A 19106-nucleotide genomic window follows, 5' to 3' on the forward strand; every position below is an offset into this window, starting at 1 on the left:
ATCTTTTTAACAAGATTATTTATTTTTCGGCAGAGGCCCTCAGCCCTTTAACAAGGAAGGGCATGCCACCAAGCCCAGGTCTCAAGCTTGGTTTGGGCTTGGAGGCATCTAGTGTCTATAGCTAGCCATAGCTCGGCTTGTTGCTCGTCCTGGCTACAAGTCCTTTAAGTAAGTCATTAGCCCTCACAACAAAATTTAGGGGTGGCAACAGGTCGGATCTGGTTGGACCCGGACTTGGATCCTGACCCGAATAGTATTTGGATCGAAAACTTGGACCCATACCCAGACCCGTGATTATTAGCTTATTTTTTTCTAGCCAATAATACCATAAATGTTATCCGTGACAATATGAATACTTAGAGCGCGCCTAAAGGCACAATATTACCATCATATACCATCTAACCATGAGTAGAGGTTGGGTAGACTACGGGCTGGACCCGGACCCGGAACCGAATAGTACACAGATCCAAAATTTGGGCCCATAGCCGGACCCACGGTCAGGTCTACCATGTGAGCAAATATACATTTTGGTCTGGCGACCACTAAAATCACAGGAAAGAATGCTACAACTAAGCAAGATGGAGCTAGTCTATCTCTGGTCCCTCATGCTACGCACCTAAGATAAAGACTATATATATATCTATGGTCCCTCGTGCAGGGCATATTTTATTGGGGGGACAGGGAGGACAGAGGCCTAGAAGCGGCGTAGCTGTCATTCGATGTGGAGGGGTTGAGACAGCGAGGACCCTGTCTCTCCCCCCGTTTCTCTCTCTGTCTTCCTTATTTGTAAGCCACGGTTTCTCTCAAATCCTAATTCCCTCTCTCTTCGACCTCGAACCGTACCCCAAATCTCAATTTGCTCTCTCTAAATCAAAATCCACGCCACAAATCCATGTTTTCCGAAACCCACATCCCATATCCTTTTGCTTCTATCCTCTGAAACAAAACATAGTTTCTTCGCTATGTTTTCCTATCCTGAATTTGTATGATCAATCGAAAAGCTATTGTTCAATGGAAATCTGCTGGTTTCTCGATGGGCTCGTGCGGTGAATAAGGCGGTCGATAGATTGAGAGGTTTGATTGAGTTTGGAGGAGCTATCGAGCCTTGATCATGGCTGCGAGATTTGGAGACACGGCTTATACAAAGGTTTTTGTGGGCGGATTGGCTTGGGAGACACAGGCTGAAACCATGAGAGAGTATTTCGATCAATTCGGAGACATTCTTGAGGCTGTGGTGATCACAGATAAAAGCAGTGGAAGATCAAAAGGCTACGGATTTGTGAGTTGCTTCTCTTCATTTCTATTGAAGATTGTCATGTTACATGGTTTCTGGTTTCTCTAATTATGACTCTTTTTGTAGCCTCGTCTCATCCTCAAATGGATTTTTGGAAATTTGGGTTTTGGGGTCCTTAGCAATAAAAACTAGGCATATCTCTAAATAGTATTGGAAAATGATCTTTCAATAGCAGAAGTCTTTTCATAATCTGAAATTTTTATTTTTTTATCTAATTATAATTTTTAAAGCTTCTATAAATAAGGTAAATTTATAAATACAGGAAATTATTAAAATTTGATTTTTTAGATTATACGGATGCACTATTTTCGGACTTGAAATCCATCTTTTTTCAAGTCTATATATTTCGAGGTAGAGATAATCAATTTAAAAGTGTTTTGATATAAAAAAACAACCTCTGAATTTTTAAGAAGTACCTTAATTTGATTGTTTAGGGGCTCCGCTTTATATAGTTGTTTCTTTTTCTTATTGTTTTTATGATTTTGAGTTTTGAGAGATGGGTGGGTTTGCGGCAGGTGACCTTCAGCGAACCCGAAGCGGCACGGCTTGCGTGCGAGGACCCTAACCCGGTTATCGACGGGCGTAGGACAAACTGTAACATCGCCTCTTTTGGGAGGCCTGCCCAACCTCCTCTCACTACTGGTAAGAGAATTCTTTCTCTCTCTAGAATTTAGTTAGATATGTGTTAACCACTTTGTAAGTTATTTAATTTGTTCAACGTGGATCACTCTCTCGCATTGTTGTTATATGAGTCGCTGGTTTTGTTGTGATCGTTTTGACAACGTGGGTTGGTAGGCTATATGATATATGTTAGACTTGTATAGGATTTGAGTAATAATGGGCCAACTATCACTGCTTGCACCGCACATGGGCTCGTGCTCATAGCTGGTCGCGTGCACGTGAACCCAAAGCCTCTAGGCCCGCTCCTTTTTATCTCTTATTTTCGAGATTTTGCTCTCTCTCTCTCTCTTGTTTGGCTCTTTCTTCTTTTTTTTTTTTTGTTTTTTTTTTCTTTTATGTAATGTAGGGAAAAAACAGTCCTTACTCGTTTTTTCAAATATTTTAGGAATTAGTTTTTAAAGGTATTAATAAGGTGATGTCAGTGGCAATGAAAATTACAACTTAGTGATTAGGGTACGGGGGTGCTGACTCTTTCTCTCTCAGGCTATTAAGTTGTCTCTTTTGGCTCACTCTCTAGCTGGATCTCTTTTTCTTTCTCCTTCTCTACAGAGCAATACTTTAGATATATGCACTTTTTTTTTTTTTTTTGGTAAATCAGTTGCGAAAAAAGCCTCTTAACTGGTTTTCATTAATAAAAATGAAAAAAATTACATCATACTATCTTACAACCCTATAATAAAGCAATTGCACCATATACAGGAAGGTAAAAACAGTTTGGAGACCTATAACATCAAATGGTAATAGGGTAATTGCACCATATACGGAAAGGTGAAGAAAGTCGAAAGACTTAAAGCATCAAATCAAATGATTAAGGTAATTGCACCATGTACGGGAAGGTGAAGAAAGTCCGGAGACCTAGAGCATCAAAAATGTTATTGTCTGATTTTTGCTCAAATCCAGGATATTTAATTTGATGAGATACGGGGTGTCGCACTAAATTTTATGTGTTAACCACTTATTGCTTTTGTGCTCAGACATAGAATATATTGATTGCTTGTCCCACTAAAGCCAATGGCAAGTTTCATACACCCGTGTTGAAGCCGCGTAAAAAGTCCTTTTTCACACCAATAATTAGTCTTCTGTTGGGTGGGTAACCTAATCGTGGGTTTTGTACACCTTTAAAACTAGGATTTAATGGTTAACATCCAATCAAGAGGGAAAATATATATTAAAAAATACTTAAAAACTTAAGTTGTAAATATTTGGGTATGATTTTATTTTTAGAGGCTCAGGGCTGGCAATGGCCCGGTGGGCCGGCTGGGACCCCCTTTGTAGAATTAGGGTTTGGGTTACAAACTGTGGCATGAGATCAGGGCTGCCATGGCCTTAGGATAGTGCCGGACTAGGCTGGGCCCGGGCCATGATAGGCCATCCCAGCTTGCTTTGTCCGCCCTTTTGTCTTCTTTTCTTTCATTTATTTTTCCCTTCAAGTATACTAGCCCTGTCCCTATCTAGCCCAAGCTAGGGCTGGGCTTGAGCAGGCCAACCATTTAGAGACCAAAACCAGGATAGAGCCAAGCCAGGCCCGGCCCATCCCATCCCATCCCAAAAAGGATTTATTTGGGAGGCCCAACGTGACACACAACTAAGACTAAGATCCAAAAGTTTCGTAATAATTTTATTTTAAGAGGCCCAACCTTATGTAGTTTTAAGACAAGCAACAAGTGGTGTTTATTTTAGTTTGGTGGGTGAATCTCTCAGCACAAATTAAAGTTGGGCTTCTAACAAGGCTAGCTCAACTTGCAGGGAGGGGTCGTGCAGAGACGTCGTACCGTGGGCCACCCTCCTACACAGCAGGCCCCACCACATCCACTCCCTACACCTATCAACAAGGCTTTATTTATCCTCCTTATGGGTGAGTTTCAACTTTCAACTTTGAACTAAATTTTCATTTTCATATTATTACTCAAATGCGTCCACAATTTCTTGTCATCACTCAATTAGGTCTATAATATCTCATAATAATGTTAAATATTGTTTCAATGTTTATAATATTTCTCATTATTGTCGGCAATATAAACAATGTTCATTATGACCTAACAATGAGAATAGGGTAGGCAGAAGTGGTCAAGGTGGTGTGTGCCGCAATGTCACACTCTATTCCCACCATGTCTCAACTTAATATTCAAAAAGTCAAAATATTTTCTACTTTCTCCTTAGTAGAATGTTCATTTACTTCCTTGGATCAAAACCCTACCTAGAATTAATTTGGGGACTCATAATTTTGGGGATATAACCTCTTCAACCCATATATTAACCTTAACCAAAAAAAAAAAAAAACGTGTTTGGTGAAAAGATAGTGTCCCGAGATTGAATAGAGGCCATTGAGATCTTAAGTGTTTGGAAATTACAATTTCAACTGTTTGTTTTTTTTTAAAAATATTAATCTAGTAATTCTCAAGCAGTTTCCAAAATTTCAGATAGAAAATGTCCTCCCAACTAAGTCTTCTAACCGAGGTAGTAGAAGTGAGCTATTCTCCCTAGGGAGCATAGTATATGTGCTTTTCAAAAAACAAGAAAAAAGAAAAAAGAAAAGAAAAAGAAAAACGTTAGAGGGAGAAAGGGAGAGAAAACAGAAACACGCCTACATGTTCGTCCCTTGATGCAACTAACATCCATCTTAAAGATGGTTGTTAAAAAAGGTGGTGATCCCACCAAAGTCTAAATCAACAATCTATAAATATACATCAAAAATTAAAAATTATATTTTATATATATTCATGTTCATCATGGTATAGATTATTAACGCCTTAATTTTTTGAATCCAAATTCAATCTCTAAGACGGATTTGAGAAGCAGCCCTCAGACAAATAGATGAGGAATTAACCGACTCACTTTGTCCATATAAAATATCATATACAATTATGATATTATGTATGGGGGAACACTAAGCGAAAATCAAACGCAATCTCAACATCACAATAAACTTGGGTTAGACTGTTGGGCTTCTATTCTCTCTTTTTAGAGCAGGTGGATAGGGGAAAGGTTTCTATATTTCCCCTATAGCATAAAAGATTTACAATATAGAAGATCTATGCTTCCCTTACTATCCAGCCGTTCAATTTTGTTCAAGTGAGTCACCCACCGTTTGATCTTAGATCTGATGTCTGAGGATATTTTATTTTTAATTTGTTTTATATGAATTGTATGAATATGAAATTTGGTACGTATCATCTTCTCATTGGGGCACTTATAAAAAATATTAAAAACAATTTTTCAATAAAATATAATGACCAAAATACCTCTTAGAATTTTTAGCGATATTTTGGTCATTTTATTTTATTAGGAAATCTTTTTTAATATATTTTACATTTGCGAGTTTAATAGAGGATTTGGCACCCAAAATTTGGTGTCAAAACATTTTATAGAAAAAATTTAAAAATATAGTGTAGAGATGTGACATTGTGATTTGGGCCATCTTAACCTTCCATTCAGAATGGATGGTTGGATAGGGAGAAGTGTATAAGTTTTATGTTGTAGGTGAAACTTATAAAGCTTGCCTATAGGATAGACATTAGCTGTTGTTTCCTATAATAACTTGATGGACAAGGTTTCTATGCAGCCAGCCTGCATATTGTAGAAATGCGGGCTTGGCAATAAATATATATTTTTAAATATAATTTGATCTTAATTTTTATAGAGTATATAATCTTTAACATGGAGATCATGAATATGACTTTTTTTTTTGAAAACTAAAAATGATAATTATATCAAAAAAACATTTGGACCGCTTATTTGCATCCATCTTTAAAGTGGATGCTATACCTCTAGACCGCATAATGTAGAAATGCGGTCTAGCCCGCATGAAAGACTTTTCCTAAATTTGACCGACCCTCCCTTTCTTCTTACATATTCGAGGGCAAATGCTTCGGATAACATGCGGCATGGGTTCTTTTGGAAGACCATGCACTTTAGGATGAGGTTTATTAGTCAGCCGAATCATATTGTACATATGTGGGCCCTCTCAAATCTATCCTGGATTTTTAATGTAAAATTTTAGGAATTCATGGCCTAGGCTATGATGATGATGAATATGAAAATAAAATAAAATTTTCAATATTTAAAATATAATTCTTTTAAAAATATTTTTACACCGTCTATATTTATTTTAGCCCGTTGGATTTTTTACGACATCCATCTTTGAGATGGACGAAGATGGACGTTGGTGAGTCAGCGGTGGTGGCTCTTGTGCCCGCTGACTCACAGACATCTTTTCATGCACTTTATGCATTGTACGCCCCTTGATGTGGATGTTGATCATGGAATAAAATGGAGATTACGATGGAGGTAGTGATTTTACAATATTTTTAGCCCTTTTCCTACAGAGCATTATCTTATGATGGTGACTAGAATGCCCCTTAGTTTCAATTGTGGATATGGAAATGTAAATGAAGTTTTAGACGAGGTAAAAAATACGTCTCTCTTCCTATCATTTTTACTATTTTCCATGTGAAGAGAAAAAGGAAATATCTAATACAAAAAATAAATGAAATATTTATACAGAGTTAAAGGGTAGATATGTGTCCGAATAATAAAAATTGACCCTATGCATGTAGAGGATGTGAGGTATATAACCTTTAAAGGGAAAAGTTTAGATGGGTTCGACGGCTTCCTAGGATATAGGAACTTCCACATTTTTAAGAAAGATATTTGAATCTCTCATAATAATTTCCTTCTCATAATTTACTTGAGATGTTACTTTCTGACATCTCATTCCTATAATTTTGGCCTTATTTAAGCATATTTCTCTATCTAAGAATCTCCTTCCCATAATTTTGAAGGGTGACATCTATCATTGAAGTTTTTCTCCTTTGGAGGTTCATTTTGTTTTGAAAATTGTTTATTTATTTATTTAGACACGCGTAGGTATTATGTTTGTTTCTTAAAGTTGTAACTATTGCAATTATGTTTTGGTTTTCTTGGGTCTTTATTTTTTTTGTTCTATCCAAGCAATAATTATACCGAAATTGACTTCAAGGGTAGTCCAAAATGCCCTAACAGTATAATTGTATAAAAACTCAAACAATTAATTTTCTTGAAATATATTAAGAGCAGTAAGTAATACATAGTATTACTTATTCACCTACATTACTATAATTAGCTATCAATTTATTTAACATAATTATAAGGTGTAATTATATAATTATAGCAATGTTTACATGAGATTTACCATAAGAACATATGTCATATTTAATTGAAACTACAATTATATTAAACTGAAATCTACAATTAATATGTTTCATATTCAAATATAATATGATATACTTAAATTACATTAAAAAACTATTGGAATATTATAATTATTTGACTAAAAATGTATAATCATATATAATTATATTACTGACTAATTATTTTACTGTATTCGTTTAATCATCTATACTCATATTAACAACAACAACAACATCATCGTCATCATCATCATCATCATCATCATCATCAAAGATTTTTCTTAACAAATTGAGTTGGCTACATAAATCCTGGTCTGCCATTCTACTTGATTAAGGGCCATACCTTCAGTGAGGCCATAAGTCTCCATAAGTTTTCTCAATAATTCCATAAGTCGCCATACCACTTGCCATTTTTTTAGCCTTCTACTATAACTAACTAGCATCTCCTAACATGTGTTAAGATAATGTATATTCTAATTGACTGCTTTCCTAACACAACCAACCCTTTTTACCCGAGTTTGGGATGGGTTATGGGAAAGTTTAAGGTCCTCACCCTTCTTAGACCATATATACTTATATAAATGATAATATAAATATAATTGTTCACTTCATGTTAATATTAAGTTCTTAATTATAGTGAAAGTGTTTATAATAGACACACTATATAATATATTATAATAATTATAATTCAACCTATTTATTTGTGAATATCATTATGGGATTTATGGTTGTAAATTACTAGTGTAATTTGCTATTTATTAAAAGATGCCTAAATATTTTCAAAGTATTTACAATATAATTATACTATGACTATAAAAAATTAATTAGCATTATAATTATACTATGATTCCCATTGTAATTAGTATTATAACTAAATGTTATGGATATAATTATAATTCTTAAAGTGCTTATATTATAATGTTGAATATGTAATATCACGTGCATCACACGTGCATATTACTAGTATAAAAAGTTGCCTGCCTATAGAAAAATAATAATAATTTTACTCAACTCTGATTATTGACTACCCAAACTAATATTTCAAGGGTCTCTAGGAACTCTCGATTGTAGAACTTGAAACCCTAAATAGTAGGATACAGCCAAATATTGTGTCCATAGTTGGATACATGCAAAATAGGTTTGCACTGTCATAAATTGAGTGTGTGAAATAAAGCAAAAACAAAAATTTTCTACAATTACACGAATATTCACATCATTCAACTCACACAAATAGCATTTACGGCTCCAAAAAGTTCAGTATTGTTTAATATTATAATTTTAGGTTATAAGAGATAGACATCAATACACATTGGGAAAATCATTACAAATTTTCCCTTATAAGTTTGCTCTCTTGACAATACAACACCACAAGTCGATTTCCATTCCATAATCCATAATAGGGTTACTCAAAAAGGGACGTACATTATCCTCTTTATCTTATCATATACTGTTCACTAGGTTTTCTTTCTTGTGCCCCTAGAAAGTTTACTTTTTCTTTTAACCAACAGCCATAACACTATATTTATTGGAAACACGGTTTTAGTGATCTTTGATATCAGGATATATAACAATCTTTGATATCAGGATATATAACAATCTCCACTTTGATAGAAAAATCACCGTCAACTTTTGTTCAATCGATTTTTTGATTCCTTCCCACATACTAAATAAAGCCCATTGTGGTACTTTTGCAATGATTTTTTCTCCAAAATTTTCCTACTTCTAACGTTGTACCTATTTAACTTTGCCTTCTATTTTTCTCCCCTAAAAACACAAATTTTGCCTCCTCGATACATACGTTTGCTTCAATACCAATCCTGTGTGATAAAAGTGCAGAAAAACAAACAACAAACAATTGCATACGTTAATAATATAGTAAGTGCCCCTTTTACTAATCAGAAAGATACCATGATTGCATAGAGGGTCCAAAGGTTTAATGTTTCCTTTCGCAACCCCTAAAATAGAGTTTTTCTCTTTCTATAAAATGCACACAAAAAAGTGCTACAAGAAACTAACCCTGTTCACTCTTGGAAGTCCACTCTTTTATAGAGAAACACCAAAGCCATCTACACTAGGTACTCCCATCCCGCCCTTTTATATAGGTTCAAGAGAATCCCATTCTCAGGAACTCCCTACCCCTAAAAGATAAGTAGTTCTCATTTTTTATATATTTTGGTTTCCACCCCATTCCTGAACAAGATAGGATATATCAAATTTAACATTTTCTCAATTGAAGATGCCTTTCTATGTTAACTATTTTGATGCACATCAGTTATTGAGCATGAAATAACTCAATGCCTTGAGGAAGTTAGTGTACCATAAGAACTTCCCCTTCTAAATGGCAACATATTTATATGATCGTTGGTTTGAATTTTTTGCAATAAGATGTTTTTATCTAATGTATACCAAGAACAAAGTGATATTGGACATCAATATGTTCAGCCCTGTCGTTGAAAGTTGGATTCATTATTAAGAAAAAGGCTGTTTGGTTATCACGATAAAACGATATATGTTTTTTTAATAATTTGAAATTCTCTAACATAATAAGATAAATTGCCTCTTTAGATGCTCTATAGTAAACAAGGCTATCATTCACCATAAACTTGATAATCGGCTATGCGTCTCACCTTCTAAGGGAAAAAAAAACCTAATGGTATCTAAGTTACATCAGAAATATTCATAAATGTAATAGACAACCTTCAAATCCTTCCCACTCTGACAAATACCTGCATCACAAGTTTCTTTCAAATAGCAAATGATTCACTTCACAAATGTCATATTGTTATGTTGAGGATCCCTACGAATAACGTAGGTTCCACTTCCCAACAAGCAAATGGTCTTGGTCACAATTCCCCATGTATTTATTTAGAACTCGCATTGCTTATGCTATATCTACTCTAGTTCGAACCATAACAAACTTGTGGGTCTCTAATATTGATATTTATATAGTACTCGAGACATGTCTAACTTCTCTACTTTAGTGTTAGGACATTCTTCCGAATACACCTTTGTGGGCATAAGAAAATGGGCACTCAATGATTTGATATTCTGCACATTGAAGTGCTACAAAACCTTCTCTAGTGTACTAAGCTTTATGAGGTACAGTATTTTCCTTATTTAGACTTGAAAATCATGTCATCGACATACAATGACGTGACAATAATGTTTCCATCTTTATACTATGATAACAACACAAAGATGTCTTCACATCAATGAAAGTTCTACATCAACCTGAAGGAATCAAATCATATGCGACAACACATTATGGAGGGGTAATATGGAATAAATTTTTTCTAGATGATGTATTTTTTCAGGATTTTCTTGTTTGGACTCTAGCTTCTCTCCAAATTACTGTCCATTTTAGTCTTTGTCTATCTCTTCTATAGAATAACCCTAACACTATTAAGCTGAAAATTTTGATAGGATTTTTAGAGAAATTTACTCGACTTTTTTTATTTTTTTTGGGTAATTCAGTGGGGAAGATAGGCCCCTATCCATATTTTCAAATAGATTAGGAGTTAGCTTTTTGAAAGTATTAGTAAGGTGGTGTTAGTGGTGAGAATGGAAACCACACTGTGGTGACTAGTGCTACCACCACGACCTTAGCCCCTTCCCAAATTCACTCGACTTGTGACATTTGTCATTGGTAAACATAAGAGAATCTTAATAATATATCATTGTCCTAAGTCATGTCCAAATGGATCTCACCTATAGTGGAACATGGTCCGTATGATTTTTGGAAGGATACTTGCTTCGCTAAGTTGGATAGCAATGAGATAGTTTGCAATGTATTGGGATATGGATATCTCAGGTTCATATGGATGTATATGTATATATCTCTTGATAAGGTTAGATATCTAGAAGATAGATACCCAGTTACTTGGTCATCAAGTTATCATACCATATTTATCTCTTCTAATTGTATGATTGTCCTCTATATATAGATGTATTCATTTATGTAAATATTCATTCAAAGATAGTGAAGATATAGCCGGTTGGGGCTTTGGATCTGTAGACGTAAGGCTTCGGCGTCCACGTAAATGTTGTGTTCTCTCTTTTTCTATCTCCATCCTTTCTCCATTCCATGCTCCCATGAATTCTAACACAATGTACCACTAAGTATAGGTTTTTCACAATTTTGCTAAACCTTTTATTTAAAACGAAGAGTGCGAAAACTAAATATATAAATATAAAGTATCGAGCTAATTACTAAAAAATAAGTGACTAAAGTGGATCAAATAAAGTCAAACTAAACATGTTACAATCGTCCAAATCACACATTAAGAGTCAATTACTTAGAAGAAACTAATGGAGGCTTTTAATTTAAGGGTGTGATTTGTATAGAGCCTAGGCTCTAAACAATCAAATTAGAGCCTACCTTCAAATAGTGTCGAGAAATGTGGTTTTAATATTGGGAATCTTTATAATAGCCTTAAAATATATTTTCATATTTATTTATAAAGTTTAAAGCTTCAAAAACAGTATAGATTGACAAATCTATAAAAACTTGAAAATCTTGAAATTGACAGTCCAAATACATATTACAAAATACACTATTTTCAAAACTTGAAATCCATTTTTTTCTCATATCCGTGCATCTTGATGTCGAGATGATTGATTTGAAGATATTTGGGTATCAAAACAACCTCTTATAATGATATTTTTTAGGTAGGTTGGCTCAAATTTGATCGTTTAAAGCCTCGGCTTTATATAAACTTTGCCCTTAATTTAATGCTAAACTTGGATAAATAGTTATGAAAAATCGTTGCAAGATACCACGTCTAGAAAAATATATGATGCTAAAGTCCAATAATGATAAGTTACAAGTTGAGGGGAACCTTACCTTATAGATACAATCCCAACCCCTATGTTCGAAAGAAAGAACAATCCATATTATGCAAGGTAGGGAAAAGGCAAAATGAAGTTCTGATTCCTCGCCCATCTAGAATGGTGCCATTTTGTGACACAAAAAGGTTGGGTTTCATTTATATCGTGAGTATATGTTAGATACAGTGTTATCTAAAATCACCTCCGTAAGTAAATCTTATATTATTGGGATTGATATTGATATTGAAGAGCTTCAATGTTTATCAGGATTTCTATTTCTTTTGCTTTTAAAAAATCAATTTATATAGAAAGTAAATATACTTCCTATTGGAATAAAGATTTGTATTTTTTTTAAGATTCATAACGTTTTTTATATATATATATATATATATATATATATATATATATATATATATATATATATATATATATAGAATGAAAGGGAAAATAATATGTTTGTGTTATTTGGGTCACCTTATGAGAAATGTAAACTAATATATTTGCGCTATTTAGATCACCTTATGGGAAAGGTAGACTTCCCTCTAGAAAGATGCGAAGACCTCCTGCACAAAGAAATAGGAGCTCTAGAGGAGCTTTTAGTGAGGGAAGCGGTTTGCCTCTAGTTTATGTAAGAGGGAGGTTTATTACTTGTGAAGAAGCAATTCCCATAGAAATTTTGGGTGGTAGCTCTTTGTAAAGAGAAAGTTGTTTCCTTGTTGCCCACACGTCTCTGTTTGATGTGTTCGGTAATAGTTGTCAAAAATAAAGAGAAGAAGGAATGGCATGTGATGTCGATCAGGAGATTGGTTTCAAGGGTTGCTCGAATGGGTATTATGGAGAAATAGTAAGATACCTTTTATATCTCAAATCATTGTTATAGCCGGTTTCAGTTTGCCATGCCTGTGGATGTATCCCTCTAGGGTCAATTGCAAAAAAATTTAGTATTTTTTTTGCACTATTTCTTTCATGTTTTATTTTCCTTGTTTATTGTTGGCTTGTTGCCTGTTCTGTTCTTCTCGCTCTTTATTTGCCAAATTTTAAAATGTCGGGTTTTAGAGCTTCCGCGTACAACATATGGTATGAGAGCCTGGTTTACTGTTGCAAGTATAGCAAACAAAAGTTTCGAATGCAAAGTTCGATGTAGAGAAATTTGATGTCAAGCACAATCTTTTTCTGCCATAATGACAGAGGAATTATTTGACAAAAATGGAAGATTCCATAAAATTGTCCAATGAATATTAGCATGATGAGCAGTGAGGCGATCATTTTGATATCGAGGTGGAAATTACTGTATATAGTGATATCCAAAATGGCATCCATAGGATATCCTATATTTTAAAGATTGATATTAATATTAACAAATTTATATATTTATTAGCTATTTTGTAGGATTTGAAACCTCTTGCTTTTAGGAAATCAAATTATACAAGAAATAAATATATTTCCTAATGGATAAGGATTTTTTTTTATAGAATTCCGAACCATATAAAAATGGAATGTGGGAAAAAGGAATATGTGTATCCTATTTGGTTCATCTTATGGGACAAATAGACTTCCCTCTAGAGAGGCAAGGGCCTCTTGCATGAAGAAGGAGGAGCTCTGAAGGACCTTTTAGAGAGCTTCTTGTGAGAGAAACGATTTACCCATGCTTCATGTGAGAGAGAGGTTTGTTTCTTATAGAGAATCAGTTCTCATAGAGATTTTGGGTGATATCTTTTATATAAGAGAAAGTCAGTTTTTCGTTGCTTTCGTATCACTATCTGGTGTGTTTGATAATAGTTGTTAGAAGTAAGAATAGAAAGAAGACGAATATGTTATGTCAATCGGGAGAATGGTTTCATTGGTTGCTCAAATGGGTATTATCGATAGATAGTAAGATGCCTTTTGTATCTCAAATCATTGATATAGTGGATTTCAATTTATCATGCCTATATGGATGTGACCCTCGGGGTTGAGCCACATAAAATCTTAGTACTCTTTTTGTGTTATTTTGTGCTTTATTTTCTTTCTTATTATTTGTTGTTGCCAGTTGTATTTTCCTTGCTCTTAATTTGCCAAGTTCACGCTTCTGGATTTTAGAGCTTTGGAGCACAATACTATAGACCTGTTTGGATTGCCCTATTGATAGTTGTAACTACCCTCTTGAGGGGTGTTGATAGTTACAAGTACCCTCTTGAGGAACATTACTAAATAGACTATGGAAGTTCAACCTGTTTTTATTAGAATTAGGAATACTCTGGAGCGCTCATGAAAATGAGATATTGGCACTGAGAAAACGGTTTTGTTCCACTTTCGAAAAAACGAAGACAGGTTTTGTGCCATACGTGGAAAGTTCATATACTAAAGGAACAAGTTCAAGGTTTGTCCATTAAAAGTCTCGAATAAATGTTCCATGCAACACTATGTGAAGATTCAAACCCATTCATACCTTCACTTGTACAAATTTTCCTTATTTGCCTTAAGAGGTGAAAATTAGGAACATTCATCATAAAATAAATTTATGTAAAAAAAGTCTTCAACTCATCATGCATATTTGGAATGACCATTTGGCATAGCATCCTTTTTATCCGACACCCACTAACATCTTTTAATTCTATGAAAAACTTCTAGTTTATAATCCCTCATTCCCACTAAATTCATGGAATTCATAACCATTAAAATTCCATTAAATCCCATTTGTCAATCTATATAAGGCCTATTTGTTGATTGAAAGTGATGCTTCCCTCTCTTTGTTCATGTCTTAAGTTTTCTCTAATGGTTGTATTTTTAGTTTGAGAGCTCTTTGGTGCTGATTGTGTTAGCTCGTTGTTGTCCAATTCAAGTAATTTATTTCTGCCTAAATATATTATACTCCTGTAGGAGCATATTGTTTATTTACTTCCTAGGCTAAAATCCCATCTAGAATTAAATTTAGGACCTCAAATTAGGGGATATAACTTTAACCCATAGGTTAATCTCAATAAATTTTTTTTCTAATTTTACCCTCTGTACACTTGAAAAGAAATAATGTCCGGAGATTAAATAAAGACCATCCAGTTTTTACATAGTGAGATCCAAATATTAGAAAACTCAAATTTCAGTTTTCATTTTGAGAATAATCATCTAATAATTTTTAAATAATTTCCAAAATTTCAGATTGCAAAAATTATCCTAAGTAGGTCTTCCGACAGAGGAAATAGAAATAAATTATACCTCCTGGGAGCACAGTATACATGCTCTCAGTTGCTGACAATTACCGCATCTTGGCAAGTCGTAACGAGCGAAGTTATTATTCAAATTAATTCCAAGAGTTCCTTCAGCAACCTTTTAGGGTAGGATCCCCAGATTTGCATCTCCCAAAAGTAAATCCATAAAATTTAAGGACGTGGCTCAAAGAAACCTTGATTTTAGAATTAATTGCTGTTGGTTCTGAGTGACTCGGGCAAGGCCGAACAATAAACCCTTTTCCAGAATGTTGCTTTTACTAATCTATTTCAAGAGAGGGATAAATAAATTTAGTGTCCAGAAACATACCAAACACGTTGGTTTTTGGATCTGTAATTTTCAAATTAAAATTTTTGATATATAAGGAAAAGTATACAAAGAGACCATTTACATTTGGAATTGTATTTTATGAGACTATTTTTCTTTGATATAAGGGGGTCATAATTATTTCTAGCCCTTATATGTGAAAATGGATGGTGTGTCACAAAGTTTGATAAATTTTTTTTTTAGCTTTGTGTCTAGTCAAATGACACACTCACAACCACCTGATTTGAAATCCAACAGACAAGATTAATTTCAGTCTCCTTTTACTAAAAATCTAAAAGTAAATGCTATATATTTTTCTTTTATCTTTAGTACAAAGAGGACACAAACGCTGTTGTCTGTTAGATTTCAAATCTGTAGATAGTTGTTGTAAGAGTGCTATTGACTAGACTCAAAGTTAAAAAAATAAAAAACTCTCGAACTTCGTGATACACCTATAGTCATCCAATTTGATATCTAATGACCGGCTAGGAGTAACTATAACCTTCTTGTAGCAACGATAAATAATCTCATAATTTACAATCCCACTATATTTCCATACACAGTGAGATTTGGAACGACAAGCTTTTGTGCTTTCACGTTTATCACTTATTCAACCAATTATTAGAGCCGATGCTCGACAATACATATTGGGCAATCACTAAGAAAAAAATGCCTTTGCTGAGTAACAAATGACTTCGAAAATCAGTGGAAATTAGACATGTCCATTTTACTCTTTCTTATGAGTGGATAGAAACAATTGTTTTCTTTGATTCTTATTCATGAATACTGTTGTCAATATGTTTTTTCTTAAAATTATAGATGGGGTTTCGTAGATAGTTTTTTCCTTTGTAATGTAGAGGAAAGACCTTTATTTACTATGTTTCCTTGCATTTCAGGTATGCAGCGTACAATTCAGATTACATGTATCATCAGGTTCGTTTTGCTGCCCATCTCGTATCCCCCTTTTCTGCATAAGATTTTAGAAAATACAGGATGGGTCACCTACCTGTGGTAATAATGGAACTCAAGATATCAAGCTGTGGCAACTCACTACCCTGACCACCTAGCCTTGAGCCCATTTCTAAATATTTCAAGCTTCTTGAAGTATATTTACTACTTTATCATGCCTAATTTCATCTTTTGAAGCATACAAAGTTTAATTTGCCTTTTTATGTAGAACGTCTACAATCCGTACCTTTCCCCACGATTCCCTCAGATGTATGGAGGATCGACCACTACAAATCCTACGTATCCCTATGGCTACTATATGCATCCTGGTGCCAGCTTTTCGGGTTATGAGAGATATGTTGCCCATGGTCCTCGTCAGATCCAACAGTACCCCATTAGACCAACACAAGTGACAAGTGATTCAGTTTCCTCAGAAGGTAATACTTCAATGTTAATGTAATATTTTCCATGGAATTGCATGCGAGAAGACCGTTCATCTTTTGTACAAGAAGCTGATAATCATTTCAAGCCATCTGCCATCAAATCATGGGGCTAATGGTGTATCAGAAAATTCAAGAAATTCTTTATTGGACTTTGAGAGTGATCAATAATGTTCTCCTAACGCTTGATTTCACATCCAATTATTAATGGTGGTTATGACCTTCTTTTACAAAAAATAAATGGTCTTATTATATGCTTTTCATTTTCGTTTTCATTGTAAGACTACTATGATTATCATCACAATCAGCATCATCATATTAAATTTATTAAATTCAGCTTTTGATCATTTCAGGTTCATTGCATGTGCTTCAATCACGGCCTGCCCAATTCTCAACTACCCGTAGAGCCGAAGAAAGCCTGGATGCAGTGCCAAACTCTGAAAGCAGAAACTGAAGTTCTATGCGACAGGGGTGACCATGTATAGCAATTCTTTTCAACATATCTGCCTTGAGTTTGGCAACACATTTGTTCTTCCATAGATTCTTCCCATGCCAATTGAACCTTTGACTTTATCTTGGACACCATTCTTGTGAAGCTGCACATCAAGCCTAGCTGGGACATGAAACCTCTTGAATCTGAAGACTGCAGCTTTGGCATGTAACTTCTAGTTCATTCTTTTGAAATTTGAACGTCGAAGTGTCTCACACGACTAGAGAAGAGTGTACATTTTCCATGGCATTTTTTTTGTTTTTTCTCCATTTTCACAATATTTTGAGGTAATGAACAAATAACACTATGTTTTTCTCATGCTAGATGGATAATTGATCCTTGAATGTTGAAGTGAGGGCAATAGGCAAAGGTGTTCTGACTAAACCAAATAATTTGATTTTTTTTTTTTGAAGTAATTTTGTGGCGAAGAAAGGCCCCTACCCATGTTTTCAAATAGATTAAAGAGTTAGCTTTTTTTTTTAAGGTGTCATTGGCTGGAGTAAGTAGGATTGAAAACCACATTGTGGTAACTAGGTATGGGGCCTACCACAACGACCCCACCCCTTTCCTTAATAATTTGCTCTTGATGTTAAAAGGGAAAGATTTTGAGTCAAACGCCTACCAAATTGAACATGTACTTCTCAACTCAAAAAGACCACTTTCCAAATGTGTTAGACACCCGAACTTTCAAATCCCTTTATTCATCAACAGGATTCCTTTTAGGTTATTTTTAAATTGATCTGAGGATCAATCTCCCCTAATCAATTGATTCGGTGTCATCTGAAGGAGAATTGGATCTAGGGTTTTATGAACTAAAAATGTTATTGTTCTTTTATTAATTTGAAATTGCTCACAAGATGATGGAAGAATGATTTGAAAATTTTCATCCAAGACCTTCTATGAGTTGTTTTAGATGATTTAATGGATTGACGATACCCCTTTAGATGTATGGAGGCCAGGCATCCAAGAATTTAAAGGATGTTGGATAAAAGACTGTAGAGGACTGATTTGGAGTTAGGTATGTAGTTTTCTTTGGAACCTAATGAACAGTTTAGAAATTGTCTAGTTTTTTGTTCAGGGAAAAGTTTATATAAGGCTGCAACCTTATTTGTAGAAATAAGGTTGCAGTAATCTACACTGTCTATTGTATTTGAACGGTATAGTTTGGACACTATATTAAAAGACATGCCATGGATTGATGTTATCTTAAAAGATATGTCAAATTTACATTGTTTAATAAACATTGTATTGTATCCTTATTTCTACAAGTTAGGTTGCAACCTTACACTACACATCCTTTTGTTCATAACTGTGACATTGTATATCCTTTTGTTCATAACTTTGACATTGTATATCTAACTTGCATGTTTCTTAGACCACTTGAAAGCGTGTGAAATCCTCTATAATCTAGAGATAAATTTAGCCTAATTTTATTGATTTTAGAGGGTTGCACTTGGACTGTGCATGGTCATTTTCAAGGATTATGGGAGACTAAGAAAAGACATTAATTTTAGGGTATAATTTTAGGATTGGGACACCTAGAAAAACAATTAGCCAAAAAAGGAGATTCTACAGTTGCCCTTCTCTATGGAACGCATACTACACGTGAGCAGGATGACGGTCAAAGATGTAGACAACTGAGACAAAAAGTCACAAAGAAAGAAATACATTAAAAAAATTAATTTTTATTTTTGGACGGTTTGAGGACACTGCATTCAAGATACTCATGACTTCAACTCTGGCCCATT

General features: G+C 34.3%; 1 protein-coding gene across 2 annotated transcripts; it reads left to right on the top strand.

Moving 5' to 3' along the window:
* The first annotated feature begins 1065 nt into the window (after window positions 1-1065).
* On the top strand, window positions 1066-17676 carry LOC18442936 (uncharacterized). 2 transcript variants are annotated; one of them, XM_006853142.4, is made up of 6 exons: window positions 1066-1279; window positions 1810-1936; window positions 3722-3830; window positions 16377-16413; window positions 16658-16865; window positions 17222-17676. In XM_006853142.4, the coding sequence occupies exons 1-6, from the start codon at window positions 1112-1114 to the stop codon at window positions 17320-17322; spliced, it is 750 nt and encodes a 249-aa protein (XP_006853204.1). In that variant the 5' UTR covers window positions 1066-1111; the 3' UTR covers window positions 17323-17676. The 2 variants fall into 2 exon arrangements, with proteins under 2 accessions (XP_006853204.1, XP_088719760.1); XM_088863634.1 differs by lacking the exon at window positions 3722-3830.
* Window positions 17677-19106: the final 1430 nt, after the last annotated feature.

Source organism: Amborella trichopoda, chromosome 4, assembly GCF_054954075.1.
Source record: "Amborella trichopoda isolate Santa Cruz 75 chromosome 4, AtrichopodaSantaCruz75HAP2 v2.0, whole genome shotgun sequence".
NCBI classification, from domain to species: Eukaryota; Viridiplantae; Streptophyta; class Magnoliopsida; order Amborellales; family Amborellaceae; genus Amborella; species Amborella trichopoda.